Source organism: Ixodes scapularis, unplaced genomic scaffold (assembly GCF_016920785.2).
Source record: "Ixodes scapularis isolate PalLabHiFi unplaced genomic scaffold, ASM1692078v2 PGA_scaffold8__174_contigs__length_109621045, whole genome shotgun sequence".
Taxonomy (NCBI): domain Eukaryota; kingdom Metazoa; phylum Arthropoda; class Arachnida; order Ixodida; family Ixodidae; genus Ixodes; species Ixodes scapularis.
The window spans coordinates 88,787,373-88,815,268 of record NW_024609883.1 but is presented as its reverse complement, the minus strand read 5'-3'; the positions used below and the strand labels follow the sequence as shown (position 1 = coordinate 88,815,268).

The 27,896-nt window shown below is 43.9% G+C and overlaps 1 protein-coding gene across 1 annotated transcript; it reads left to right on the top strand.

Moving 5' to 3' along the window:
* The first annotated feature begins 19,264 nt into the window (after positions 1–19,264).
* Positions 19,265–27,617, top strand: LOC8051867. Its single transcript, XM_029994182.4, has 3 exons — positions 19,265–19,393; positions 22,273–22,366; positions 27,289–27,617. The coding sequence occupies exons 1-3, from the start codon at positions 19,305–19,307 to the stop codon at positions 27,577–27,579; spliced, it is 474 nt and encodes a 157-aa protein (XP_029850042.2). The 5' UTR covers positions 19,265–19,304; the 3' UTR covers positions 27,580–27,617.
* Positions 27,618–27,896: the final 279 nt, after the last annotated feature.

The window sequence follows — 27,896 nt, the reverse complement described above, 5'->3', positions numbered from 1 at the left end:
CGTTTTTGGGTGGCCAGGTGGTTTAACCTTTCTTACAAAACTGCAAGCAGACAGGTATGCTTCCTCTTCCTGGGAGTGGTTCTAGCTTAATGCAGGCTCATGAACATCACCGAGCGCTAGATTGAAGATCTACAAAGAAGCCTATAAGGGAACTTGCCTGAAACTCTTGTACCTCAAGTTAGCCGTTCAATACATTAAGCGGTTTGCGAGTGATCGTTGTTGAGAAGCTAGGTTTAGCAAACTAATCGTTTCGTGGCCCGCTACAGGAAGTGGATGAGCCTCCTAAATAAATCAATATAAGCCGCTGCATTCACTTTGTCAAGAAACATCTGGTGACGTCTTATTTCGCTTTCCTGTCTTTGAACAACAGACGACGCTTTCAAGTTTAGAATAGAGTATTTTCTTTCGGATGTATCGACCATGGCGTTGGTTACAAAGGACCGCGTTAGGTACACGTTTTTGCGCGAGTCTTCTGCGCCAGAAATCGGATGAAGCTAGGAAAGTGTCTTCGATCTAGCATAATGATTATAAAAAATATATCTTACAGAAAAAGGATAGCCTAAGATATTTTAGTTGCCGTGGTTCGATGTCGGTTGAATGTTTGCACAAAGAAATTAATTTTCATAATGTTGCTACGCAATTGACAAACTTCTTGTCGACAGATTAATATCGAAGCTTCCTGTATGATGGCTCAAGACGCGTTTTCCCTGTTCGCGAGGTATATGGCGTCGACGTATAAGGCTACTTTACAAGATTGCATTTTTTGGATTGTGTGCGCTCTGTTTGTCAACACGAATTCAGCTTTTCTCGTTTGATTGCTTTTTGGTCGTTCTGAATATATCCAAGCCTCGGACGAAATAAAGAAGCTTGTCACACCCTTTTACTTCCGTACACTTTAATATTTTCTGGCAGTTTAATATTTTAGGCCCATGTTGTAGACGAAAAAAAAAACATTGCATCTGGGATACCATCACGCAAGCACCTGCCTTTGATGATAAGGGATCAAGCTATGCGGCACCACCCGTGACCAGTCCTCAAAAAGTTATCAAAAGACGACCTTATAACAACCCTGCAACAGATTGTAGTAAGCCAGGATACGTTTCACCAATTCCACGAGCAATGAGAAGTGGACGTGCAAGGGAGCGTCTGTCAAAGGATCTGAACGTTCAACGGGCCTCAACAATATTGAACAGAAAAACGGATGATTCTGCAAAATTATCACCCCGGGAAGCTCCGGAAAAACCAACGAGGTAGAGGGGCTGGAAGCGATAAACTGGTATTTAGTTCACCTGGCAAAAGTGACCCCCACCTGGCTGCCGCCATGTTGTAAAATTTTCAGCACTAGACACGTGACCGTACCAAATATTGAGTCGTTTACGCAAAACTGACACCAGATTTGTATTGCGATCGCTAAAAAAACACATGATAAACTATTTTTTCAATACTGTTAGCTCCAGAGATCAGTGTCTGGCTCCAATAAAAACAAAAAACACAGCACCGCGACTGTCGGCCTATAGCGGAGGCTTTGTGAAGCTGCCCGAGTTTTTGTCGTAAAAGCACATTTTGGGCTTATAAATAAGAAAGTTTAACTTATCTCGTCGGTGCTGTTATTAAAGACCAATAAGCAATTCTTTGTGCACTGTACTTCGCTAAAGTCTAGGCGTAAAACGATAAGCTCACGGGTCTAGTGCTAAAAAATTTGCAACATGGCGGTGGCCAATTGGGAGTCACTTTCAGCTTCCAGTTTATCGCTCAAGCCCCTTTACCTCGTTGGGGAAAAAATTATGGCAAGCTGCATAAAATTAATCAGAATGGCAGCAGAAATGACTCGCCCTTATCTCGATGGCATTGATGCCTCGTGGGCACACATCCTATGCGGCTTCATTCAGGCAGCGCTTCCACTGCTAAATATAGCATAATGCTACAACCCAACTTTCACGCAAAGTGACGCAGCCGAAATAGTAAATGCCCTACAATGCTGTAGTGAAATATCATCGTCATCCGGGCACGCCTCTCAGATATACGGTTACATTTACGGACCAACAGATAGAACGTCCTTGAACTTCAAGGAACTCGTATAAAGTACGGAGAACTCAGGCTTCGCCATAAGTCGTTTATCACGCCCTCCTGCCGGTTACTAAAAAACACGAATAACCAAAAGCCAGAAGCCACGATACCGCGTCCGAAGAGAACTGAATCAACATCAAATAGATTTCACAGACCTGTGTAACGAAGCTGCTGTGTTCACCGCTGTAACCATACGTGAAGGGGACTGCGACACCACTATTGGCTACTCCTACTGACTATAGGTGGCGCTACTCGTTTTTCTGAAATGGCTGTTATAGTGAGGGTCGCAGTTGCGTGTTGGGGGGGGGGGGGGGGGGGAATCCCAGTAGCTGAGCCTGTGTAGGGTGCTGGCTAAACTCGGATACACAAATTATTCTCGCTTATACGTGGAAGCTATGTGGTTATGAGCGTAGGTCACCTCAAAACAAAAACGGTGTTTATCCCATTATTTAGGCCAGAAGGAATCTTTTAATTATGAGACAATACCCGAAACTAACTTCTATATTGAATTTAATTTCTCGATATAGGTGTTAACTTGGGATTCTTTCATAACTTAAGATGTATCTCGCATAGTAATTATTGAGCTAAAAAGGTGTTCGCGGATACTTTATTTTGTTACATACGTGTCCCATGCAACCACATCAAGACATTTTAAAGAGCTCAGAACATAAAATAATATATTTGTTAAAAAAATGAGCGCTGATGATGGGGCAAAAATGAGGCATTTTCTCACTCAGATAAATATCAAGTGAAATCATGAACAGCAGGCTTTTTAATTCAATTTCGGGTGGTTAGATGAGTAATTGTTTATCATTATTCCCAACCCCAGCACAAGGATTTTAGAATCAATCAAAATTATACAAACATTTTCACGGGTGATGAGTTTGGAATAAGCTCACAAAAAGTAGAAATTATTAAACACTGTTCTCACTGCAAAATCTTAAAGACGGAATCCGAGTGAGACAACAGAATTTTGGGTGTTGTTTAAGGCAACGCTTGACGCAGAGGACTTCATGTTACATCCAGTGTTTCTGTATTTTGATAAAGATATCACGAATTTTACAGTTCTTGCGTTTGCTTCTATGCACAATACTAAAACACACTTGTAAGGTAAACTCTCATAGTGACGTCAGCACTGCGTTAGAATAGCGAAGAGTGTTGTTTGTTTTTTTTTCATTCAGAAATGACTTTGCGAGCCATAATCCCGAGCAGTTGCGCCGTGCCCACTGATTAGGAGAACCGGGTGACCCTCACTAGAGCGGTTCCCGTTTCCCCCGCGAGAGGGCGAGCAACGAGCTGAAGTTGCGAATAGTTCCTGCGTACGTCCACCTGGGAATCAAGTGGGACTTTACAGTTATGACGAAGATGATGCCGCTTTGCTCAGCGAACGTACTACATTCTCAGAAAAAAAAAGGTATATTCTTATACCCATTGTCCCATATAATACACCCCAAAACCTCAGTACGACGTACAGCACATTGACGCCGAGCAGACGCTACGAACTTTCAGGAGCGGCGTGATAACCGAGTTGTGCAACTTATTAAGATAGCTAATGTACGTGTTAAGGACTACAAAGAAAAATCAACAATAACCGCAGTTATCTTGGCCCTACAGCAAAACCTCGGCGTTTATTTTTTCTATATTTTTTATACGTACATTAGCTATTTAATAAGCTATATCGCACTGTTATCCAGCTCTCGCAACATTTGGGGCCGTCAGTTCCACCTCAGTGCGCTGTACGTCGAACTCATGTTGTGGGATGTCTTATATGGGACAAACTGGTGTAAGAATGCAGTTTCCTTTTTAGAATGTTTTTCTATGGGAGACTTTTACGCCGAAAATTCCACCTGGGGGGATAAGCACACAACGAAGCACGGACCTGCTCTTGATGCCACAATGGACACGCTAGGTTTTATTCCACAGAATGATGGTATAGCGAAATTGGTTAGACGATGGGTCTCCAACATTGTCGGGAACCTCAGCTTCCCTACGTCTCAACTGAGCGCGCGATGGCAACCTGAACATTGCAGCTGGGGTTGGGATTATACCCCGATCATTATCTCCTCCCCAAGCTCTGCGAGAACTACACATAGGACCTGCAGAGTCGTCAATCGGGACCAATATCGTTGGCACCTCCAAGACCTTTTTTGAGTAGGAAACTTCAATCCTACAACGGCTATTACGCGAGCCCTTACAATGCCTCAAGGCTGGTCCAGGTCCCGGTCTCAAGCCAGCATACTTACCTCCTCTAACTGAAGCTGAGGGCCCGCCGACGGCAAGCCCAAAAATGTTTGTTACGGACAAGACGTATGTATGATATTCAGCCCTATAGGACAATCTACGCAGCGTTCCACCACCATACTAACCGACTTCAGCGAAAACAGCGACGACAAAAACGTGGATCAAGTGGTGCTCCCCGTGGCGCAAGACAGGCTTGGAGAATGCCACGTGCCCTCGCGTCAGAATTAGTTCATCGGGTGCAGATCACAGTGTTTGCTATATCGCAAAATATCAAATTAGCATGAACTGTAGAGCTTGTCACCGATCAAATCTCACGTCCCATCTCTCCTCCTCCAGGCTTCCAAATTAGCTCATCAGTGATCCCCTTCATCAACCGTCCAACATTAAATGCGACTTCACGCTTAAGCAGTTTCAGGACGCAGTTAGAAGACTAATACTCATCGTAGAAGAACTCCAGGGCCGGACAGGGTGATCTATTAGGATTTAGGCAACATAGATCCAATCATGATGCCGAAACTATTGGAAGTGTTGAACTTAGTCTGGAGCACGGTGGCACTGACGCATGTGTTTCTCAACCACCGAAGTTATACCACATACCCGGAAAACCGGTAGAACATTTGTCGTCATCCCGGCCAATTTCACTCACCTGCTGCTTTGTAAGGGTTCTCGAACACAAAATCTGGGCACTAAAAACAGTTGGCGCCACCTCTGAACAACTGATACTCTGGTTTCCGCCGTCAACGTTCCACTTCAGATGCCACTGGGGATCCAGTCTCAGCGTTGGAGGAAGCCGAATAAGCTCATTACGGTTACGCCGTCATTTTCCTTGATATTACCAAAGCAGTTGATACGATTCCTCGCACTACTGTCATCAACCAGCTTCCAAGTCCTCGGCGTCATGGGTTCTGCGTCGGCATTCATCAAGGCCTTCCTCACCTGTAGGAATATCACAGTTTGCATCGCAAACGTTCGCAGCACGTTCAAACACATCAATCATGAAGTTTCTTAAAGAAGTATATTAATCCCGCTTCTCTTTAACGTTTCGATGGCCGCTCTTCCCCGAATTGTCGCCCCCTGTTGACCAAACTCTCAGAATGGATTCTCGCCCGTGATGGGGTCTATTGGTATACGTCACCAACAGCCATGCATGGTAAAATGAAACGCCGTCTCCAAATGACTCTTGCGGGTATTTCGGAAGAAGGTCACTCGACTTGGCTTAACTATCTCGTCATCTAGAACCGTCATACTTGCTTACAATCCGCTTGACTTAAAAAAAACACTGATAACCTAAAAAGTGTATGTTGTTTTGTTGTATAAAATAAAATTCATGAGCACTCTCATTTCGCGATCTCGATACTGCGTCCAAAACTCGACCAGACCAGGCGTCCTCAGTGTCCGCGAGAGAACCTCGTCGATGCGGTCACTTGCCGTGCTAGATGAGCTGGGGAAGTGCAGAAGTATGCTTCAGATTTGTTTACTCATCAGTTTGCTAAAGATGAAATCGACTTCTGACGATTCACCGATCATGAGCGATTGTGTGACGATGGCCAGTCCGAGAAGGTGAACAACGTTGTATTTCACGGCCATTTGCAGTTATTTCTGACCGGTTTGCTCGCTGAGTCTTAAACTCAAATGGACGAAAACGGAAGCACCGTCAAAAGCAAAAAAAGAACAAGAAACAAAAACACCTTAAATGATAGATTCGTTTCATTGCTACGCTGCCCCGAATCCTGTCAAATCAGCCTGAAGGTGTTGTGACTCCCGCTCCGCAGTCACACTTCTTGTGCATCATACAAAAGAGAGTCTTCAGACGGTCTGTGAGGTGTGCTTCATGCCTGTATGGCGGCCATGTCTGATTGTCTGAAAGCAGATATGATTCGAAGAGGCTTGAGTGATGTCCTCAGACAGTTTGGTCATGGTGTCTGCAGATTCGAAGTGTGCTGTTTTTAAGTGAGATCACGCATTCAGATCCAACAATTGCATATCTTGACCCTTAAGTTCCCTTACAAAAAAACGGTGGTACTTTTTCTTCGAAAGGCTGTCGGAAAAAAAGTCAACAGAGGATATAAAATGTGAATAGCTTTTCATTTGACTTTCTTTAGTTTTTCCATTATATTTCTTTTGAACATTTGCCAATTCTTAATTAAAAAAGTGAACAGATATTTTGTCGTCTGCAAGATGCTTTTTCGGTAGCTTTTTAAGGGAAAAGCTGTAGCTTTTTAATTTTAAAACTACAGCCGTTCAAAACAACATTTTACAGCTTAGCTGGTCATTCAACAAAGTTTTGGAAGCCTCTTCGACTTTCCACTCCGCTCCAAAATGGCTGCAACAAAATAACGTTAAAAAATAGGCGCATTTTTTTAATTTTGTTTAGAAATTGTGTGCTTGTGGTATTTCAAAGCACTACACTATGGCACAACTACACATTAGAAACGAACACAAACACAATAACCTACACCATGAAGCATTAAACACCTAAATCGTACTTCGTTGACTGCTCCAAATCCTTACATAGCCTATATATTGAAGATAATCATTTGGACAGTGGCTACCTCAGCACTTATTAAAATTTAAAATAACCGATTCGTCGACGATGTCTCTTACGAAAAAGCATTGGTACAACTAATAATAATTTGGCGCAATCACTAAAACAACATCCACAAAAACGGCTCCTAGAAGAAATGTTATCGCTTCTCTGTATTGGCCTCGAGATCGACCTAGAAGTGGCTCGCACTATCATCATCATCAAAGCGGGATAGAAGCATAGCTGCCCCATAGGCTCTCAACGTTCGGGCGCGAGACGGTGTAGATTCCTGCGTTTATTTTCTCGCACACTGTCGGTGGGTTCACAATTTTATCGGAAAATGGTGCTTCAGTCATGATCGAATCCTGTTACCAGCGTACGGCCTAAACTTAAATCATCGCTCGTGTGGATGCGTCGTCTGCTCTCGGCAGACGTTGGAAAGCATGGATCACCACAACGGATGCCTGTTTCCGGGTGAACTGCACTATTTATGTTATTTATTTGTTTCTTTTCCCAGGCTGGTGTCACTTCACCAGCCTGGGAATTAATTAAAACAATAAATTCCAACGCGGATAGCATAATACGGGTATTGTGGGCTATGAAATCGCATGTTCTGTGCAATTTTGTTTTTGTAACTTTTAGCTTCTGCAGTAATATAAATATTTAGCATGAAGAGAAGTTAGTGCTGTATCGGAAATTACCGTGCTATTAAGTTCCGCTGCAGCCAATGTTTCCCTTTACTGTGCTATGGCGTGAGTAAGTTTTTCGGAGTCGGAACAATTCTACTTTGTTGCGATGAGTGCCTCTTCTAGTTACTATCCGGAAACTGTTTGTTGGCAGGACAACTGAAACAAGTGAAGCAAACTGTTCAAATATATCGGCCGCGAGTGTAACAAACGGGCGTAACCGAGCAATGCAACAGCGTGCGTGTTATTAGATGCTTTTTCTCGGTAGTGTGGGTTTACCCGCCTTAATTTTCTCGGTGAGGGCCGCGAATGTCAAAAGGCTAATATTATAAATTTGCGGCTAAATAATCTTCTATTCAAACATGGTAGGCTTTGCAACTACAATAAACGACTCGCACCACGACACAGACGGCATCAGCTGCAGCGACACTCTTTTACTGACGAGGTCTAGCGACCCTCACGGCACATTCCGATCACCACTCCGCCCTCACCTAACGCATATCGGGACTGGAAAGTACATCGATTAACCTTCAGATTATTCAAGTAATGCATTAATTGCGATATTTTTTCTTTTCCGTCTAATCGGAATCTTGTGGTAGTAAATGTCAGGAAAAAGTAAAAAAAAAAGGGCCTGCTTTAATATTCCTGATATTTTTATTTCTTTAGGACACAGGCTTGCACAATAAACTACTTCAGCGTGCTTGTGATTGTCATCATAAATGGCAATATACTATTTACGACATAGTTTAAATAGCAAAAAATAAGTGGTATTAACATCTTTGATGCAATATGACCGGTGAAAAATCAAGTAACGGACTTATCAATAGATTAATGTAATAAAGGGTAGCGATCAGTCGGATTAATTTTTTAATCAAGCCACGGCTCCAATCAACATTCAATGTTTCATGAATGTCATGGTCAGTGCGAGATAACCAGAATATGTGGGACCAACGGTTCTATACAATCCACAACACTAAGATTATAGAAGCATCCGACTTAATAATAATCGCTTTGTTGCATTTTCACACGCGTGAAACGAAACAACAGAACCTTTAGTAGGAAGAGACGGCAACATAAACAACAAGCGTTTAATGAGGAGGCCTCAGCTCAGCCGGGAACGAGCTTGCGTCGTCGAGATCCATGTTTATGACGTGCGCCCATAGCAGACGACGCACGTCGGTATCCCCGCTTTCGCAGGTTTCCAATTTCGTCCGCACGGTGGCGACATGGTTCGATCTCGAGGCGAATAGCACCGCTTAAAACAGATCGAGTCAAGGCAGTTTCTCCACCTTGAAATATTTATTTTGCTTTTCTTTACTAGTTGGGTATTTAATATGGCTATTAAAGTCACTATGTCACTTACAAAGTCTGAACGGTAGGGCGTCTTTCGAACGACTGGCCTCCAACACGCGCCCCATGCCTTCCGTCGTGCTTTAGCTGCACGCGCGCTCGAGGTGCACGAACGCCGAAGCGTTGTCAACGGTCGTAGGCTCGTGTTGGGGGAGAGTCAACTAAGCTGCCCCCTACCGTTCTTACCTTGTCGGAGACTATTGAGTAACTTAGTGACTTCACATCTAATCAAGATGTACTACGCTAAAAAAAGTCAACAAAAAGTCTGTAGCTTTGTTATTGACACTGGCTACGGAGTCAACTGTACACTTTCAACCCGAAAAAAACAGAACGTCGGCACTCATTATGATGATACTGTCAACAGCAAGTCAGCAGAAAAAAATGTCTACATAAAGTTAATAGGAAGTCAAGAGCTTTTCTTTTCAGTCAGGCTGAAGGAAATCATCAGAAAAAGTTCAACGCAAAATTAACAGACTTTCTATTGACTATGTCAACATGAAGTAAATGTAAAAAAAAAAAAAAGTAATCAGACTCAACAAAAAGTCAACACGTTTTCAACAAAATGTCAGAAATTATTTTTATAGGGGTATAATTACCAAGCTTGGGCTCCGCTAAGAGAACCTCCTGGTGCCTTCACGTTCTTCGGTGGCTTCCCTTTTCCGGAAGTGGTCCTTGCTAAATGCGAGTTCATGAACATGAGCGAGGGCTAGATTGCAAGAGCTTGAAAGAAGCCTGAAAGGGAACTTACCTGAAACTTCTGTAGCTCAAGTTAGCCGTTCAATACATTACGCGGCCTGCGAGTGATCGTTCAGAGGCGCGAGGTTCAACAAACAATTAATTTCGTTGTCCGCAACGTGATGTGAATGAGCCTCCTAAATAAATCAATACCAGCAGCTTCATTCACGTTGTCATTAAACATCTTGTGCCGTCTTATTTCTCTTTTTCGACTTCGAAAACAGAAAGTGATTTTGAAGTTCAGAATGGAGTTTTTTCTTTCTTATCCATCGACCACGGAGTTGGCGACAAAGAGCGGGTTTTAGTAGTTATTTTTTCGCGAGTGTTTTGAGGCAGAATTCACAAGCGGCTAGGAGAGTGTCTTCGATCTAGAATGATGATTAAAATGTAAATATCTTACAGGACAAGGATAGTCTGAAATGTTTTTGTGGCCGTGGGTCGATGTGGCCTGGATCTTTGCACTCTGAAAGTGATTCCCCAATCTTGCCACGCAGTTGACAAAACTTTCGTTGCGAGATTAATATCGAAACGTTCAATATGATGACTCAAGAGACGTCTTCCTTGATCGCGAGATTTAGGGCGTACTCGTATGAAGCCACTTTACATGATTGTACTTTTCGCGTCGTGTCTGCTCCGTTTGGCTACACAATTTCAGCTTTGCTTGTCCGACCATTTTTCAATCGTTCTGAATGTATCCAAGCATTGGACGACAAAAACAACTAAAAACTTGTATGCCCCTTTTACTAGCACTCTCTTCGATGTTTCTTTGCAGTTCAAACTTTAAAAACCATCGCGCAAAAAAACACACACACACAGAAAAAAATAAACAGCCGCCTAATGTAAAAAAAAAAAGTAAGAAGGAAAGGTTTTCGAAGTAATATTTGTCAAAATATTAGGCGTTGGAGAAAAAAATGGGCCATCTGCGTGAAATTCATATTTCAAACTCTTTAAGTTCCCCTACCTCCTAGTGAAAAGCACGGCGAAAACGCCCAAGTACTTACCTGATCTCGGCCAACCACCGCGTCTCCTTCGATTCGATAAAGTCCGTCTGCTATGGTCACCGAATGTAAAAAGACGCACACACGAACACAGCGTCTCCAGTCAGCGATAGTTGCGCCATCTTCCGAATGCTGTCTGTTACGGACGCGGAAACACTAGCTTGGGCTCCAAGCAAACCGAGCCACACGCGATCACCCCTGTCTGCGCTTCGCCCTGCCCAGAGAAAATTGACCACGCGGGGAGCAAGTCGTCTGCTTGTTGCGCAGGAGTCGCGGTAGCGTCAGTAAGACGTCGAGCTCTGATTGGTTCTGATTGAAGGGTAGTAAGTAGACCTCAAAGCAAGCTGTCTTGAGGTCTATTCACTATCCTTCGTTCAAAAGCAATCAAAGCTCGACGTTCTGACGCCACCACAACCCCTGCAAAAGAAGCAGACGAACCTACTCTCCGCACATTCTCGTCCTGAGCGTGCACCAAGCCTCATTGAAAACGCCTCAGTCTCTGCGGATCACTTTGGCCAAAGGGAAGATCACGTGACACGCTCCGAGCAATGAATTGGTTCTTGTGGCTCTCAGCGTCGACTGTGTTTAATCGTAAAGGCCGAGACAGACTGCTCATAGATCATAAAAAAGTCACGGTGTTCGCTGTAGATTTCATGACAGATTTATCTGCAGACAGGCCACGAGCATGTTCGACGCGCGTTTGCTTTATACCCCCCCCCCCCCCCCCCGCCCCCTTACAAGAAAGCAACAACAGAAATCTGGTGCATATTTGTTGAAAAGCTGTTGAAGAAAGTCATCGGAAAGTGTAAAATGTCAACAGCTTTGTATCTGACTTTTTGACTTTCTAATGAATATCGGCTCACTTTTCAACAGAAAGGCAACATAATTTCTACTGCCTCCCAGATGCTTGTTCTGTAGCTCTTCATCTGAAAACCTACAATGGTTCAAAAATTGTGGTACACCTTAAATTTTCATTTAACAAAGTTTTGAAAAGCTTTCTACGGCTTCTCTGGAGCAGTCTGGAGCAATCTGCTGCAGACTGTTCACCCCGCTCCAGATTGGCTGTCGCAAAATTTTTTTTATAGAGTACTCTGCTTGGAAGTTGTGACCCGTAGTATCTAAACGGACTACTTCGCAACCCGCAAAAAAAAAAAAAAAACTAACATTGGGATCGTAAACACCATGCACCACTCGCAACATGTGACTCACAGTCCCCTTGAGTTCTCCACAGCCACATATATCTCCTACATCCTGAAGATAATAATTTGTCCGGTGGCTGCCTCCACATTTGTCAAGGTTCCAAATATCGTATCTCCTCCTTGGAAGTCTGTCCAAGAGAAAACAGTGTTTTCAAATTCGTGGACTGTCTCTTAGCGAAAACCATTCGTACGAGGACTAGTTACATGGGCGCGGTTGCCAAAAGAACCTCCAAGAAAGTGGCTCCTAGAAGGTAAGTTATCGCTTCTCCCCACAGCACCACTTAGAACGAGACAAGCCACGGTCGTTGCTCCACTTAAAACATTTCTATCATTGCTGATTTTTTTTTTACTACTCAACTCGCTCGCTTAGTAGGTTCAATAATGTCGCTATGCGGAGCGCAAGCTCGTCTGCTTCTTTTGCAGGGGTTAGGGGTGACATTAGAAAGCCGAGCTTTGATTGACTCTGAGTTAGAGATATTGGGTACACTTCAAGACAGCTTGCTTTGCGGTCTGCCCGCTACCCTTCAATCAGAACTAATCAGAGCTCGGCGTCTTTTGGCACATATATCGGCCCAAGATGTTTTCACATTGTCACAATGCATACGTGTGAGGCAAATATGCGTCGAATATTTTTGAGGCGTGTGTGCAGATAATTTTGTCATCATGTGTGCCGTAAAACTGTTTTTTAACGTAATATATAGGCAGTGTGACTTATAATAATAATAATAATAATAATAATAATAACAATAATAATCTTTACTTGTCTAAAATGGCCAAGTGGCCTTCTCTTAGGTACACTAACCGTACAATAGAAACTCTTAAACAATAATCCTACTAATTAAAAACAGATATGCATATACACTGACGCGCTATGAAGTGACCGAAAGTTCATCCAACTGACATCGATATGTAGACAGGGGGGCGGTGATGCCAACTTGAGGTGGCACTATGCTGTTGTATAATGTCTGTAAACGAGAAAGAGGTGACACACGGCATAGTGAACAAATATCAAAACAGGTGAACTGTCTCGTAGCGCGGAAAGGAACATGAAAATTGATTTTACCAATAAGCCACGAGGAATCAATGGCACCATTAACGATCTTATGCGGGAATACCAAGTCACGGACAGTTCCTCTGTGTGCTAAAAGCTTCAGTGAAAATCTAGTTAGCAAGCATTCATAGTCATAATACACGCGTCGTCCAATCGATCTATCATAAACATTTCAAACAAATCTTTTTTGCACACGTTCTATGATCAAAGCCTGAGTAACAGATATTGAATTCCAAATCACAGAAGCACTCAAGTCTTGAAACCACTAAGGAATTAAGGAGATGTATTGAACAATGGGGATTTTTTAAAATGCCCGGTCAAACGCTATATAACTCCAAGAACTTTCATTGTAGAGAATACAGCAAAAGCGACATGATTTTTAAGAGTTAATCCGCAGTGAATGAACACACCAAGATCCCTTACAATTGACAATCGTTCAATCGGTTTTCCCTCAAGATGGTAAGCGTTATTAAAGATCACACGGCGTCTGCACAAGTATATCACTTCTGATTTTAAAGGGTTAAGGAATAACTTATTTTGTTTACACCACTGTGCTATATATTAGACACCTCATGTTGTATCAAATCACAATCTAAATGACAATGAACACTCTTAAACAACTTGATGTCGTCAGCAAATAAAATCAGTTCAACATTGTCTACGCATAACGCTATATCATTTATAAAAATTGAAAACAGTAGAGGACCCAAAATTTATCCCTGGGGTACGCCTGATATTGAAAACTCTTTTGAATAACTGTCAGCGACCCGAACACTATTTGATCGAAACGACAGATAACTCTTAAACCAGTTACACAATTCTGGACAGTCACAATACAAATGTAATTTGCTCAAAAGCAACATGCGACTCACTTTGTTGGAGGCCTTTGACAAATCAAAATAGAATGCATCTACTTGTTCTTTTTTTTAAAACAAACGGCACACAGTAATTTAAAATGGTACACAAATTGGTTTTAACAGACCTACCTTTTAAAAAAAACGCTGCAAGGGCGTTAATTTTTGACATAAATCAAAAGTCATCCTGCACCCCGCAACAATCTCAAAAACCTTGGAAAAACCACAAAGCAGGGAAACAGGACGGTAGTGCGCAACTATAGAGGCGTCACCGCCTTTTGAGCTAGAAACAACAACAGCTTTTTTCCAGAGCAAAAGGCAATCGCCTGAACTGAGTGACATATTAAAAATGTGTTTCAAAATAGGAATGAACAGCTCACCGTTACCTTTGATAACAAAGCCTGGTACATCATCGACGCCAGAAGAAAAACTTCGGGTTTGACTTTCTTGTCGCCTGCGGAATATCAAGAAAGTCCACTTTTTTGGAACTTGAAAAATCGTGACAAATCAGCTCCTTATCCCCCCGGTTGAACAGATTGGCGATTGTCAGAAAAAAAATTGCCAAAATAAATTTTTCATAACCCGGGGAGTTGTCTGAACAGGCACGTAAGCAGATGACAGGACTAATGTCCCGTGTATGTTGCTTCGTGAACTTCCAGAAAGTATTCAGGGAGCAAAACAAGCTTTTTTCTACGCTTTCAAGATGTATGCGTTTATCGCGCTTGAACAGTTTCTTCTCCAAGGTCCGATATAAACTGAATTTGGTGTACATAAGCGAAGGGCCGCATTTTTTATAAAGACGGTGGAAATGTTCTTTCTTGATCAAATAACATTTTAAATCCCTGGAAAACCATTCAGGATATTTGAATGGCTTTGTTGAACGTTTGGGCATAAAAGTGTCGATGACATCTTTTACAATTGCCGTCAGAGCCTCGCTAGCACGATTGACATCAGACAAAGCGAGAACATTAGACCTGTCCGAAAGTTTCAATATATTTACACAAGCCCAAGTTTATAAAAGACAACAAAGAAAAGGCCTTTCTTGCTGTTAATGTATTATTGTTTAAAGCTTGCAATGACGTATCTATACCCGGAAGATTAAGATCTCTGTATATCTGAACGCGACACTTGTCAAAATCGATCTGCTTACCGAGAGATTCGAAATGTTCAATAAAAGTGGTTTCATCAAATGAAGGGAAGAACAGTACGTTTTTATCAGGCAATTAAATCCGTCACTTGCCTTAATCTCGATCCAACAACATTCTGAATAAGTTTCGAGATCAAACCGCCTATGCGATGCCACGGAAACTTTAGTTGCAATTACCACGCCCCCTCCTATCTTTTGTGCCGTATACGAGTAGTATTTAACCCTTTGATAGACAGTGTAGCTGGCGTTGAAGTAATTATAGAGACTGATATACCATCAGAATGCCAGGTTTCGGGAATACATTTAATATCATGACTTGTATTAGTTGAATTGTACAAAAACTCGTCGGCCTTAGTCCTCAAGACTCGTACATTTTTGGTAAAACACGCTAAGATTGTGCGTAATGAATGGTTTCTACTCCGTCATCAGTGTAAACACTAGCCTTTTCTAGTCGACCAAGGAGCTGATGGAAAATGCTACCTTGAGGCCACACCTCGGATTTGTTAATTGCATCGAAAACTGACTCATCGCCCGAGATGTGGAACGAAGTGTATGTATCAAATCGTGTAAACATTTTCGAATACAGTACCTTCCTTCCCGCTACAAGAGTCTCGATAAGTGCAAAAGCATTGTCCACACTCGTCCTGGCTTAGTCCTGGCTTGATTCGAACATGTGATTCGTTTTGTTTAGTCGAAAATAATCTACGCCTTTTACAACCGTTAGAAGCCGAGCTACACCTTTTCTTTTAAGAAACCCTTCCGAAAGATTGCTCCGAGAATTCCTTCACCTGACCACGTTGGGCAACATTAACGAGAAAAAAAAAAGGAATTCCAGGAATAAATAGCATGGAAGCGGCCGCTGGGCATGCGATGGACGCCGACGCGCCTACGTGATTTCAGGATCGCCTAATGTAACATCAAACTTCGTATAAAGTGCCACGGAAGAGGCATGCAATTTTGCTAGAGTACATTTCGTGCTTCTTGACTTTCGTTCTTTACGGTAGGTCTATGAGGGCTCTCGCAGGCACTGATTTAAGGGGAAGAAGGAAGTGGGGGGGGGGGGGGGGGGGTGACCGCTAATTCTCTAAGCTCCCGAGGGCGACCTTTTATGCAAAACGGGAACACACCAGTTTATTTATATGATGAAGTGCTTCGTTCATGCTAAAATAGCAATTACCTTCCTTCGTTGCGTCGGATCCGTTCGGGACGTCATTTTGTCTGTTACGTTAAAGCTCTTTGTGAAGAGGACCTCCCCCCCCCCCCCCTCCGCCTCATCCGTTCTTCTTTCTTCTTCCCCGCCCGGCTTCAAAAAGTTATGGTGAGGCAGGAGCTCAGGCTACACGTGCGAATATACGGAAACTTTGAGAAAGGAAGTGTTTACGAAAAATGGCTCTACAAATTTCCCCTCTTGTTGCTGCTATCTGGTGTCAGGGAGAAAAAAAGTGAGCTTGTTAAAGTTTAATTTTTGTCCGCGTACAAGAGGTATGAGAACCTGAGGTGCCTGACCTTGTCTATAGTCGTTTAATTAGGAAGAGAGACGGTTATCTGAAGTTGTTTCTATTCTAGTCATGAGCCCTTTCCCTTGTTTACTTAAGAAATCCAAGCACGTCATCGACACCACGGAGCAAACGTTGTGTCAATTACCATACCTCGTTTCAACGTAACTTGGCAAAGGTGGAAAGCTGCGGCTCTCCTCCACAGAAGCACTATAGATTGACAGTACACCGTCACGAGCCTCGCGGCGATGCTCCAATTGGCTTGCTGGGCTACCATATATCTCTCACTGTTTCTCAAGTTTGGTCCAAAAGAAGTATTGAAAAAAGATCCAACAGGTCGCGTTCCTAACGGCTCAGTGGAGAACTAAACGCACGGGGACAACGACAGCACGAATTATGTTTTCGTGTTCTTGACGCAGCGCTCGGCCGACGTAGCCGAGTCACTACTTCAGCCTTCGGGTGGAGCTCGTGTTCAATCACTGGAGCAGCGATTGAACCCGAGTCTAGCCGAACGATCATTAAGCTTTTGTGTCCAATCTTTGACCCGCGATCGATCGAGGTCAGTGACATAAATAATTATTTCCTCGCGTTTTGCGTTGGGAAAGCAGCCCCTCTATATTTCGATCCTCTCGTAGATCGTGATAGTCACCCATTGACTGTCATGTACATAGTCACAGAAATCTTAAGAAATGGAGGGTGTGGCTTATCGCGGTAATCTTTCGTGCTTCGGGATTGGCTGTTCGGCGCTTTTCATCGGCGCATGTCGCAATCTCATTGGCTGAGGGAGTGATAATGAAATGCACGGGACATCGCTCCACCCTGAGTTTCTTAATGTGTTGGTGGCTACATTGTTAACGTACAGTGGCTTAAAGGGGGTAGTGTGATTATCGCGTAGCCTCCACCATGTATCGCGAACGGCCGCTCCTTGGAAGACGGTGTAGGTGGCGCTTCGATCCGCAGCTCCGTTGGATGCCTCAATCGGCCGGCAGATAGAGGCACCCTAACACGCTTCATGACTAATATAAATACCTCAAAAACAATTATTTGTTTCCAGCGAACTTCCAACGATTTGATTTGTGTTTGAAGGAGAATAAAACTATGAAACTAGGAGACGACAGTGTAGTCGACAGCTGTGAATCGGCCGGAGCTGGCCGGAGCCAAGCTGACCAAGCGGCCAAGCCGGAGTCATAGCCGGAACGACGGTGCTGCAAGCGCCAGCGCCACCCGCGGCCGTCTTCCAACGCTGTGCCGCTTCTCCGGCTTCGTTCGTTACACTACCCCCTTTAAGCCACTGTAGTTAACGCCTGCTGCCATCGGTTCACTGTTGCCACCGCTAGGTTACGTTTAAGCTGCTGTGGTATGGCTAATACTTCATACAAAAGACACTCTGCAGACGCTGCTTGTGGCAGGGGTGGCCAGACGGACCTATGCAGAGAATCATAGAAACACCAAGTTTAAGTGGAGAGCAGCAATAAAAAAGGGCAATGGCAGTTTTTTTTATTTTAGTTTTCAAAGTTACACCGTATTTAACTTAAAAAGCTATTGCTTATTATGTCTCTGTATTGTTCGTCTCCATTCGTGAAATAAGCAGTTATGAAGTTTGGCTCCAATGATGTCGTTACAGTTCCGAGCAGCTCAATCATAGTTTTGATTCCCGACGGTTTCGATTTTACCACATTTATCATTGAGAAGAGCGCTTCGCACCGGTACGTGTACAGTAGGACGGCTGCCCCAAAACGCGAGCTGTCACTTATTCTATAACGTCTTCCTTCTGATCATAGAGGAGTAGGCTTATCAAAGGGTCCGCAAGCCACACTCGAACCCGCAAAAGAGCCGCACTTTGGCCACCCTTGGGTCTCTAATCTGGAGAACTCCGCGAATAGATCGGCCAGAAATTCGATCGCCGTGATTGGCCGGTGTCAAGGTCGACCGCGGCGCCGGCCAATCGGGGCCATCGGATTCCTGCCCGACTTTATCGCCCAGCTTCCAGTTTATAGTTGCTGGTCGAAGACAAGTGCCGAGAAATGACAGCGGAACAAGTTGAGTTCCTGGTCCGAGGCATGTTCCATCTCTGCATGACGGTCCTACGACATTTAACATGCAAAATCTTTCCGCAAACCTGTTCGAAGCATACTTTTGTTAGCGAACATGCTTTGAAGGGGCCTGAGGCCTGTCCGAAGGAAAAACCGGCACAATAGGGGTTTGCGTATGTTTATACGGCCTAGAACTTAGTCTGCCACAACGGGCGACTTGTCTCCCAGGTGTAGCAGTGTGATGACTGAGGCTTTATGGAGTCGTCTCCAACCGCCGTGTACTATAGTCGTGATTTTATTTTCCCGCAAGAACCTTATAGGTGTGACTCTATACGTGGAGTCTGTTCCACACATCGGCGAGGACCTAGCCGATACAAGTATTCCCCCTTTGCGCACGCACTCGCACAAAGGAGGAGAGAGGATGTTGTTCCGCCAGGTCATCTCTCTCTCTCTTTCTCTCGTTTCTTCTTTTTTTTTTCCCCGACACGCCAAGGCCATTAACACAACGCGGAGAACGAGTTGTGGCAATACAAGGCTTGTGGATGACGTCACCAACGGTGGATCCCCGCCCGACCCGCTCCAAGCGGCAAACGGGCTGAAGCTCCACGAGAGTTGCCGCAAAGCGGCAAACGCGTTCGTCTTGGCGTCGACGCGTGCTAGAGTCGCGTTCGTTGTGGGACGCTGCGAGAAGACGCGTTCGCGGCGACGCTAACGTGAGCTAGGCGACGCTCCCTGGATCTACGAGTGATGACGTCTGCGTGGGGAGTGGTGGAGGGATAGGCCTATAGTCTTCTAGCTGGTGTTGCTTGCGGACGCCTTTCGCCCTTTCGCTCTCTCTTCGTCTCTTCGTGCCGGCCGCGCAGAGCCAACCAACAGGTGTGACGATCGGCCAGCCAGAAAAGTGATCAGTCTGCGTCTCGAACATGGCTCGTCTCGGAGTGGTTGGGATTTTCCTCGTGTTTTTCGTCGCCACATGGACGCGTCGAAGCGAAGCCCTCGACGACCACCAGCTGTGAGTATAGCAGAATCAGGCAACTCCCTAGTCTAAAAAACGCCATTTTTTTTTTTTAGGGGGGGGGGGGGGGGAGGGGAAATTTATGAAAAGACAAATACTGAGGAGGATTGTAGTGAGGCACACGGTACCTGGGGGAGTTCAAGAGCCTCTTGCACTTAACCCTTTGTTGAACCAAGGGAGGCAGCGCGAAAGCATATGCTTGAACAGCGCATACTTAAGAGCTTGGTATATGTGTTAGCCGAATGAGGGATTGAGATTGAACCCCCTATCTTAATCAACCAATCAGTTTTGTTATCGGTATTTTTAATTTAAGACTTGATTGTGGGTACCGTTATTTTTTATTTATGTTATTTACAAAAACAACCTGCAGCGCCTGAGCATATGTCATGACATGTCGAGCCTGCTTTGACATAGTATTGCTAAAACAAAATACTGGCTTGTATTTTGTAATGAGTATTGTAATGAGTATAGTTGAATGGGGCTTCCGTATTGGGTGAACTAATTGGCTAAACGTATTGTAATGAGTATAGTATATTTTGTAATAAGTATAGTTGAATAGGACTCCATATTGGGTGAACTAATTGGCTAAGCGTATTGCACACTCGACAAAAGAGAAAAAAAAAACACCATGTATGGAAACGAAATGCAAGGTTGCACGGATCCAGCTTTGAGAGGGGCCTACAAGATGGCTGTAATTGGATTAATCTGTTTTCTGCGAGATAATTGGAGATTTGAATGACCCATTGAAATACTGTGCTCCAAGAAAGGCCGACCTTCAGTTTCCTTTTTAGGAAGGTTTCTGTTCTTTTCGCCCTCCTCTATAAGTTGTACAACATTGCGCTTTCAAATACGAAGTTCAATATATATTTTTACATAATCCATATTCTCGAGAAGTAACATAACGTTTATGCCCAAGTCCCACTAGAACGACAAACAGAAACAAACGACAGCGACAAGCCGCAAACACATGCAGCATGCTCGCGATGGTACATACCTTTGGCAGGCGTTTAGCCGTTCGGTGCTCGTGAAGTAAGCACAAGTGATTGCAAGCCTGCCAAAGATACCCTCGCGTGCATGATGCTCGTGTTTGAGCATAGCCTCCTTTATTCTACAAAGCCTGCCAAATCGCGAAAGCATCTGGTTTGAGGCTTGTCGCTGTCGTTTGTTTATATTTGTTGCATTAGTTAGACTCGGACACTACAACATTGAACGCTAGCAGTATATAAATGACACAGAATTATGTAAGATAAAGATTTGTTTCTCAAGTTATTAAAGGGAAGATGGGGCACTTCTACATTTGAGAAAAAACGCTTGAATTGCGTTCATTTGGCCTTTAGAATAACAGATATCAAAATTATATTTCAATGCGACGCGCCGGAGAGCCACAAGAGCAATTTCAAAATAGGGCTGAAGCCCCGCCCCCCTAGCCTTGGGCAGCCAAAAGAGCCGTCGATGACGTCACGGACAGCGACAGTTTTTCGCGTTTTTCTCGCGTTTAACAATACTTACGCAGCAAATGGTTTGGGTATTCGGGTTCACGGGGTAAAAATACACTAGAATTCACTTCCAACTCATTTTTCCCAAGAAGCTCCGTAGCTTCCCTTTAATAACTAAAAACACTTTCAATAAATAGTTCAAATATATAAAAGCTTTATTAGCGGTTAGCAATTTGCACTAAAGGCTTTGGTGAAATAATAGTTCTATAATTTTATTGCGTTGAAAAAATAAGCTACGAGAAAAGTTAAGGTACAGAATAGGCCGCAAAGACGGGGTTCAAATGACAGTAACAACGCTCGACACAGAATAGCTTCATTTGTAAACTGCCATGATCCTCCGCCGCGCACATCCCAAAGTACCTTCCCGTTTCACTATCTCAAAACATTCTGGCCTATTCCGAATCTTTCTTTTGCCCACGTCTTCCCACCCAGCTAAAGCTTCTGCCGACTAACTGCTTTACTACTCATAAATATATGGCCAAAATATCAATAGCCTTCACAGAAACATGAAACATGAAGCATGAAAACATGAAAAACGGCGTGGTCGCTGATGAGCGTGAAAGCAAAAACCGTTTAAAATTCGCTTCTTTGAGTCAGCGTCCAGACGAGCTGACCGAAGATAGCCTCCGTTAGACTGCACTTTCGGACCCCTTATCAGCTATTAATAGAGAACAGGATAAGTATCAGTGTTAACCAGTGAAGAATCGCCAAGAAATCACTGAGTAAACGATTATCGCGAACGAGCGGACGATATCGACTTTTGGTGTCCTATCATGGTTATCTGTGTGTCTTATTTGGGACTGGCCACCGAGTTGTGAGTGAGTATCTTTGTCTGAATCTGTCAGATATCTAGATATGTATTTGGGAGCCCCATGACCATTCTTCATACACAGGTTTCTTCACTTTCGACCTACGGATTCGGTGCCTCGCAATCTGGGGAGCCGTAGCGACTACTGCTGACTAAACACAAATTTCTGTACCAAATATCTTAATATTTTGTTCAAATAATCATAAAAAAACCATTGGGAAATGTTTATTTCTGATACTTGTTCCTTCTCTAATTTTTAAAGCTCTATTTATCTATTGAGTACCTTTATAAGTTAGCTTCGACAGTATTAAGCGTTGTGTCGCTCAATTTTGCAGATGCAGCTTGTTGCAGAAATATTGTTGAACAATCACAACCAACGTTACTGAGAGCATATACACAAGGACGCTTGTACGTTCCTGCCTTTATTCTTGGAGTAATGTCTCGTTCAGATAAATGTGCTCCCCTTCAAAACCTAACAAGAATAAACCGAGCAACGTTGTTGTGGTTTCTTTCGAAAAACACTCTCACTTTCGCTCTATACAGCCGAGTTAATTCTACCTCTTTTATTTCAGCTCCCAAGATTTGCTTGACCTCAAGCTTATGGGTCTTCGGTTGGAGACTAAACTCACAATGATCGAGGGGCTTGTGAACAGGCTGAACGCCCAGGTAAGAACACGGGTTATTGAATCAGCAGGGGCGACCGTTCTGTCGTACCATACTTCGCATCTTTATTTCTTTCATTAGCGAAAAACAGCGATCATTATGACGGTATTCCTACCTAAGTGCGTAGAATAAAATGCCCCCCATCGAATCATGGTTTTCCTCTTGGAATGTCCGAGGAAATGAGGAAGCCACAGAGGCATTTGATAACCTGACGCCACTCCACCCGCTGCCGGGGAAGCTAAAGGCAACATGCAACTTTCAAATTGCCACGGACTAAACGAGCGACAGCTGCCAAAATATTTACGCGCCCTTCACGCAGTCGGGGAAACAGCAACTTTCGTCGGGTTTCCCGACCGCGCTTTTCGTCTCTGTGTGCGTCTTCTAATGACGTTCGACGCCGAAGGGCTTCCCGGGAACGTTCTTTGAGTACGAGGAGGGACGCAATCTTCCGGCGATGTCTTGCCCACACCGTGTGACATACCGGCTATGAGGCAGGAAACGGCCAAGTGGAAAGAACTCGTTGACCGCAGCAGATACATACGCGGGGCGCAAGTTCACCTGCTTCGCGCACAGGGGTTGCCATGATGTCAGAACGCCGAACTATTATTGGCTAATTAAAAAAAATAGTGGGTAGACCTCAAGGCATCTATCATTGAGCTATGCCGATTATCCTCCGATCAACGCCAATCAGAACTAAGCGTCGTTGTGACGTCACCGCAACCCCCTGCCCACGAAGCAGACGACTTGCTCTCCGGATAAGTTTTCGTAAGATGCCCATTAATATTTCAAAAAAAAAAAAAAAATACATGCTCACGCGGTAAAATTGGTATCTGGAGCAAATTATATAAACTTATTTCTCGCGAAAACGGCGGAAACACTGCTAATACATATTACGAAAGACAGACTACAGATGCGGTCTCAAGTATGTGGTTTCCTTGTATGAAGGTCCTTTCATATTGGTCAAACAAACATCATCTGCAGATATTTTCGAAACCCGTATTGAAGCAAACATGCTTCGAAGATCCTGGAGGCGTGTGCGCAGATAATTCTGTCATAATGTCTGAGGAGAACTCCACGTCTCTTGTGTCATAAATGAGACGTGCGCCCGCGGCATCATAGCCCGTAAAGTCATAAAGAAAAAAGAGAGGCCTTGGGGGGGGGGGGGGGGGGTAATATTACTCATAACACAGAAACAAAAACAAAATTGAAATTGAAGCAGAAGTAATAAAAACAAACTCGCGTACAGTAAACTTTTAGTATGAAACTTGTCATTGGTATAGGTGTAAGGTTACTGGCCAAAGGTAGGTCGGTCTGTAATAAGGCAATTTTTTCGGGAATTGCCGGAGTTCCCGATTGGGGGGGGGGGGGGGGGGGGGGGCAGGGTTTAAAAAATTTGGTTACACTTTGCCTCCAGAAATATGGGCTCCTTGTAGGAAAATGTCCGGTGACGTCAAAGCACATTTTGTCGTTGTTCCTTCGCAATTTGTATGCCTTAAACTTGAGATAGAAAAGCCGCTCAGGACATTGCATTTGAGTGCAAGTCGGTGAAATATAAAACAATTGGAGACAAAAAATGTAATAATAAATAAAAAACAATTTTAAGTACCTTCTTTTGTAGAACGGACGCGTTAGTAGACTTGTAATATATATATATATATATATATATATAAAGTAAATTAAACTTTCAATGTTTTTATTATTTATATCCATAAATCAACTATGCATTTCACTCCGCAATATGACGACAGTGGAAACTAGTGAACTTGGCCCATTTGTAATATGTAATTTTGACCACGCGACTGCACGCGAGGGACGGAAAGTATTTATAGCAGTAAGAACTAAAATTGGTGAATTTGTAAAATGCTATACTTTATCAAGTGTATTCAGTACACTTGATAAAGTACACTTCAGTACACTGTATCAAGTGTTATCAAGTGCACTATAGGCTATATTGCCTATAGTGCAGCAATTCTGATAGTGATATTTCGGAGAAGGTAAATACCCTTCATCCCCCTCCCCACAAAACAAACAAATAAACGAAATAATGACAAGACAAGAACTACAATTAAAGACTTGAGCGTGTTGGTGATCTACATTGACTTAAAACGAAAGAAACACATGTCGTATGTTTAATCGTCTGTGTCGTCTGTTTCGTCCTCTTATGTGTTTTTTTCATTTTAAGTCAATGAAGAAGTACATAACTGCAGAACTTATTACAATTTGTTTTGCAAGCATCACTGAAAGTACCAAAACGTGTAATGAAAGAATGATGGGAAATGAATTGCCAGCTGGAAACGTTCAACAGACTTACTTTGCTTCAGGGAACTAAAACAAAATACGATGACACCAGCGTCCTGACGCCACGCTATTTGTAAAGCCGTGTTCCTTGTCTTCGCGATGTCAGTGGCCCTATGCTACACGGAGGGACCAAGTGGAACCATGGGACCGGGACAACGCCGTCCGCTGCGATATATCAGCGCCGCGCCGCTGACCAATCGCAGCAGACGGCTTTGTCCCGATCCCTTGGTTCCCGCTTGGTCCCTTGGTTCCCGCTTAGTTTGCCCTGAAGCATAGGGTCCCCGGACCACGTCCACTCTCAGAAAAAAAGGGTGTATTCTTACACCCCTTGTCCCATATAATACACCGTTAAATTTCAGTTCGACGTACAGCCCGCTGATGTCGAACTCGTGGCCTTAACTTTCACGAGGTGCTTGAGAACGGTGAGATTAAACAGGTAAAGTACGCATCAAAGACTACAGAAAACAAACAAACAAAAACACAGGTTTGGCAGTAATTCCAAGAAAAACCTAATTACTTTTTTGTAGTCAATAAGACGTATATCAGCTATTTTAATAAGTTGTACCACTCGGCTATCAAGCTACCTATAAAAGTTCGGAACGCCGGTTTGACGTCAGCGCGCTGTACGTCGAACAGAAGTTTTGGGGTGTCGTATATCGGACGAGGGGTGTAAGAATATAACCTTTCGTTCGAGAGTGTAACGACTCGGTGACGCACATGATGGGTGACTCTGACATTGGAGGAGAACTGAACTAAAACAGTAAGCTGACAAGGGGAAAAATACAACAGCAGAATACACACTTGTTAGTGAGCGCGTTGGTAATGATGTAGGTTTAGAAAGAGTTATATACGTAAAGACAGGGGACGGGAAAATACATGAAAGATGTGTTGTCCCGTCCCCTTTCTTTACGTATATAACTCTTTCTAAACCTACAGCAGAATACAGATGACGTCTTTTTTTGTTTTTTCAACGCTATCTGCCCTTCTTTTTTTTTTCTCTCTCTTTTTTTATTGCTTTAATTTTCTTCTGCTTCAGTTTCGGGGTTACCATTATGTTCAATACACACCAGCTTGCCTGCACTCTAAAGCCGGTGTCACACATCTCACACATAATAGTAAAGACACGGTACGAGTCGGTTGCAGACATAATGGAGAGTTTTAGGGAACCGTTCTGGCGCATTCAATATGGTACCATGGACTCTCCGCGACAAACTGCGCATGTGCTACAGCAGAATACTCGCACATGCGGACTTCGTAGAGGAGGGCCCAACGTACCTTAACGGATATGCTAAAAACGGCTTTCTAAAGCTCACTAATGACAAAGGCATCAGCGGACGCTCCTCAATCATTTTTGAAGCATGCATTCTTTATCTACAGGGAACGCGGGCCAATTCGCTTCTGCGAAAACTACGCAGCGCACCGGAAAGAGTTTCATGGCGTAGCGGTCTGTGCCGAGGGACCCGTAAGGAAAAACTATTAGCGTCCAGCATAATTGAAAAATGAATGCATTTTTAGCAAATACTTTTCTAATGATCAACTTTAAATTCAGGGTTCCAATTAAAAAGTTGATGCGAATGATTGAAAACTACTAAATTTACCGATATTACAATGATGTAAGTGCCTCACATTTACAATGTACAGCCTCAAAAAAAAAAAAAAAAGTCACGATTTGAACGCGTTTTTATCGGAGCGTATCTCCGCGCCGCCGATCGCGCCTCCCGTGGCCAAAACACGCAACGTGCGTGCGCCACCACGCGTCGAACGTAAAGATGCGTCTTCACGCTAATGTTTCATAAGTCAAAAAGGCAAACCTCATGCGGTAGTCGGGAAACAATCAAACAGCGTCAAAAGTGCAAAGTCACTAGACCGTCCCTCTAAATGCTTGATGATAATAGATAGGAGATAATAGAACACATACATAAACACGACGAGCAACAGGATGGCGCGCTTTTCTCGCTGTCTGATTGGTCCTATCAGCTCGTAGCATCACCCGCGTCTGGACCTGAGGTGAAACGAAGTGTGCCCCTTCCACGCGCGATGCGTAGCGTTTCGCGTTTTGGCCACGAAGAGCCAGCTGGATTGCTGGCGCAGAGATGCGCTCCGGTAAGAAACAGAAACCCAGAACAAAGTTAAAATTCTGTATTTTTCGGAATGCACTAAAATGATGTGCGTATCACGTAATGCCGGTGGATCTTGTAGTTTGGGATATTTCCAAGTTTCTAATTGAAACCATACCTGCAAAAATTGATAATATCAAATTCAACTACTGAAAAATAATTATTTACCCAATGATACTGGACTCCAAAAATTAGTTTTAATAGGCATCGACCCCTTTTTTTTTTTTTTTTGTGCGATGTGAATTTATCCCAGGAGCTATTTGGCCCGAGTATCCGGAAGCATACTGCATTTCTTTCAAGCATTTCTGCAGACGTTCTTTGTAAAACAAATGTTACAAAACCGTAATACAAGGATGAAACTTGCCTCAGGTAGTGCCTGCCCACTGTAGTTTGTATGATGTATGTATGTTCGCTGCCTAGGCTTTTTCCTTTTTTTTTTTTTTTAATGACGCGGCTTGACGGTGTGTGACGGATCGTGTTCACACACACCGTTTGCGTTCGTTGACGCAGGCCAACAAGTGCGCCCAGAACGGCCGCAGCGGCGGCGGGGGTGAGTCCGAGACCGAAGTGGCGACGAGCGACACGCAGGAACGCATCCTCAGGGCACAGCAGGCCATCATCGACATCAGCAATCGCAACACCGTGGAGCTGGAGAACCTGTCCCAGCTAGTCGTCACGCAGACCTCCAAGCTGGCCAACCGGTCGGACGCCATGTTGGGACTCCTCAAGTCTTCCAGGCAACCGGACATCGCCGCATCTACTCAGGGACGAAGACACCCCGTGGACAGACACAATGTCTAGTTGCAGGGTGCATACGGGAATCGAGACACCTGAACGGAGGGTGCTTAAGACAAGATCCATGCTCCACTTCATACTAAGTCCGACAGCAGCGAAAGCGACGATCCGATAGAAACGATCAATCAGCGCCAAAAACGTTTATTGTCTCAGCCCTCGTTGTCTTTGTGCATTTACTTTCACCGGCGAAACGAATCATGGATAGTGAATCTGGCCTGATCGTGGGCATTTTAGATGACTTAATCCGTGCCGGGCGTGCAGCCGTTTTTTGGTTGGGACGGTCCTGGTTTGTACGGGAGTGGATTGGACTGACTTCGTGATGT

Coding starts and splice junctions, on each gene's coding strand:
- LOC8051867 (XM_029994182.4), top strand. CDS start 19,305: ATGGCTCGTCTCGGAGTGGTTGGGATTTTCCTCGTGTTTTTCGTCGCC. Junction 19,394..22,272: donor GCCCTCGACGACCACCAGCT/GTGAGTATAGCA, acceptor CTTTTATTTCAG/CTCCCAAGATTTGCTTGACC. Junction 22,367..27,288: donor TGAACAGGCTGAACGCCCAG/GTAAGAACACGG, acceptor TCGTTGACGCAG/GCCAACAAGTGCGCCCAGAA.